General features: G+C 40.7%; 1 protein-coding gene across 1 annotated transcript in view; it reads right to left on the bottom strand.

The window, feature by feature from the left end:
• Bmp5 (bone morphogenetic protein 5) overlaps positions 1-3,400 on the bottom strand; it is a 120,741-nt gene that overhangs the window by 3,197 nt on the left and 114,144 nt on the right. The window contains exon 6 of the mRNA XM_005347610.2: positions 1,873-1,983. Coding sequence (XP_005347667.1) covers positions 1,873-1,983 — 111 coding nt within the window. The remainder of the gene's footprint in view (positions 1-1,872; positions 1,984-3,400) is intronic.

Below are 3,400 nucleotides of genomic sequence, written 5' to 3' on the forward strand. Positions count from 1 at the left end.
AAAAAAAAAAAAAAAAAAGAATATTAACCCGTGTTAAGAAGTGTTTGTGAAGTGAGGCGTAGCTGACTTTAATTCTCCCCAGGGATTTACTTTATGCCTCAGTACTGTCAATACTGTCAATGACAGTATTTTACTGTCATTAAAGTAGGCTTTCTCACGATAAGGACTTTTGTTTTTTGAGACAGAGTCTATCTATGTAGCCCTGGTTAAGCTGGAACTCACTCTATAGACCAGGACCTGCCTTTACCTCTAAGTGTTGGGATTAAAGGCATGTGCCACCACTGCCTGGCCCAAAAGAACATTTTATATGTGGCTGCCTATTAAGATGCTTATTTGCTTTCTTGTCCTCTCACTGGTTTTTTTTCTCCCGAAAGTTTATAAAACTCGTGCTTATCCACCATAGACAACATTTCAGACAAGCCAGGAAAGTCTACAGTGTCTTTTAAGTCGAAGTGGTACAGGTAAGCATCAAGTGATGTGAGAGGTCCTTCTGTCTATGTATTGCTTTTATTGGTTAATGAATGAAGAAACTGGCTTGGCCTGATAGGGCAGAGAATAGCTAGGTGGGGAAAACTAAACTGAATGCTAGGAGAAAGAAGGCAGAGCAGAGAGAAGTCATGGAGCCCCCAGAGACAGACACGTTAAAACCTCGCTGGTAGGCCACAAACCTCATAGTAAAATATAAAATAATAAAAATGGGTTAATTTAATATGTAAGAGCTCACTAGGAATATGCTATCCTGATTAGCCAAGCAGTGATTTAATTAATACAGTTTCTGTGTGGTTATTTCAGGAGTCCGGGCAACCCGGAAATGAACAAGTGGCCTCCTACTACAATCAAAGAATTAAAATACTTGATATGTCTGCTTATAATTATATTATATTTACGTGAGTCCTTATTTAAAAACTAGTTATTCTATCCATTGGCTTTTAGGTCTAAATGGGTCAAAGGGAAAGGTAAACTTGTTTGGAGCAGAGGTTCCAAAATCAGCCTCCCTCACACAATAGGGTCGTTCTGCCAACAGCAGACAACTCAGCTTCTATCAGTGCCTTGTGGCTGTACAAGCTGTGTTCTCTACTTTTTCTCCTAGATAGATAATTATGGTTTTCATATTAACTAAGACACTAAATAGCAATTCTGTAACTTAATCTGGTGCACCTCCTGAGAGACTGCTTGCTGTCTTCCAGGGACTACCTTCTGACACATCAGTATGTGGAGAGAGGTTGGTTTGGGTTCATTAGGCAGAATACAATCACAGATCCTCGAGTCAAGAATTCACTGTCTTAAGCACAGGAACATGCTGAGGTTACTAGAAATGCGATCATTGCTGAATATCCAGAAGTGTGGAAGAAGAAAAGGGAAAGATAAATTTCTTTTTTTTTTAAATGACAGAAAGATAAGAGGAACTGGGGAGAAGGAAAGCTCAAGTGAAAACATTCTACTACTTATACATCATATTCAATGGCTGTAATAGCAATGTCTATAAAGAACTTGCTTGAAATAATTGTGTCAAAACTCTCAGATGAAGTTCAGTGCAGCTGTTACTCAATGTTTCAGCAAAGACGACTAGTAAATTGCTAGTTTAAAACATCTGGATGATCTCTGCGTAGTGATGAAAGCCATGCAGAGGAGCCACTTCACTTCGTGACTTCAGTTTTCCTAGCTGAGTTTGTCCCAATTCTGAGACCAGGGTTATTGATTCAAGCCCATCTGAATTTCTTACTATACCCACAATTGCTACCCTACCCCACCCCCGCTACAAGTTACAAAGGAATTTAAAAACTTGAAGTTGATAATTACATTTTCTTTAAAACAACTCTATACTGTGTTTTTTATTAGAACCAGATTCTACCCCATAAGCATAGACCTTACCAGAGTCTGGACTATGGCATGGTTGGTGGCATTCATGTGGGCATTAAGTGGAAAAGAACATTCTCCATCACAATAGAATGCAGCATACCCTTCTGGTGCTATAATCCAATCCTGAAATGCACATAATCAAGAAAATTCACATCATATAAGTGACAGTAAACACAGATAATTCTTAAGGAGCACTAAAAGTCCAGCTTAACCTACATCCTTTCATTTTTAATTGACATTTACAACACAAGTATAAATATTTTTACAAGAAATGGTCATTTCCAATTTCTCCCAAGAGGTTACTATATAAAACATAGTCTACATTAATCATTCTGTTTTTGAGAATAAAACTAAGATCATAAAATAGTATTCTAAATATTATTTAAACTGGAAATGATTAACTCTGGGACATTCAAGTGAACCACAAAAAGTAGGGAGTGGATGAAGTCCTGAGTGGATCTGTTACTGACAGGAGCAAGGCCATGTCAAAGACCCCAGTGACTCAGAGAAATAGCAAGGCCGTGCCTGGGATAGGCTCAGAGGAACAGCAAGGCCTTCCCCAAGTCGAAGTAATAATGTTGACAACATGGGCAGAAAATATCGGCCGCAGCTCCTCCTCCAGGACAACTGCAGCTGCCACTGCTCCCTCCAGAGACCACCTATGAAGATTATCAATTAGTCCACCTTAGCCTTCTTCATCTGTATATAATAAGCTCTGAGTGTCCCCAGCTACTGCTGGGACAGCTTCATCAGAATACATGACCCATCTGATCCCAACATTTCTGTCTGTCATTTCTTCATTCCCAGCCACCCTAGTCAGGTCAATACAAAAGCCCTGCAGGCCAAGGCAAATGGTATCCAATGGGGGCCCTTGACAGCAGGGAATTCACATCAGTCAAGCAGGGAAAACGGCAGTGATGAGTGCAAGTGTGCAAAATAAAGTAGGGGGAAAGGGGAGCATTTCTGCAAGTTGGGCGTAAACCATGGGATGAGCAGGCTATAGAGACTCTTATATGTTCGTGCTTTGGAGGAGTTTTGAAGAATCAAAGAAATAAGGTAAAAAACATTCCAACTGCATCAGGGCTTAGACTGTGCTCTGGAGACATGTCCAGAGGAAAGGAACTATGAGGATGCCCTCTCCCAACCTGTGGCACAATTGCACCTTGGGTCTGGGTTGCAACAAGGTTTAAGGGGAGGTAAACTCTCTCCTTGACAGCAAACTTTGTTTAGAACAAGAGATTCGGCGGACAATACCAATGGTTTTGACTACTTTCCTGTGTTTGGGTGACCTGATCCAGACTCAAAATGAAATGTCAGAGGAGAAAGCATGAGACCCAGGGCTGGAAAAGAACTCAGATGATGGGGGAGAGTCTTCTGTTTTGTGTTAATTTCATTGGTTAAATAAAGAGACTGCCCTGGCCCTTTAATAGGACAGAAAATTAGGCAGGTGGAGTAAACAGAACAGAATGCTGGGAGAAAGAAGCTGAGTCAAGGAGTCGCCATGATTCTCCCACTCCAGGCAGACGCAGGTTAAGATCAT

The sequence above is a fragment of the Microtus ochrogaster genome, chromosome 5, assembly GCF_000317375.1.
Source record: "Microtus ochrogaster isolate Prairie Vole_2 chromosome 5, MicOch1.0, whole genome shotgun sequence".
Lineage (NCBI taxonomy): Eukaryota > Metazoa > Chordata > Mammalia > Rodentia > Cricetidae > Microtus > Microtus ochrogaster.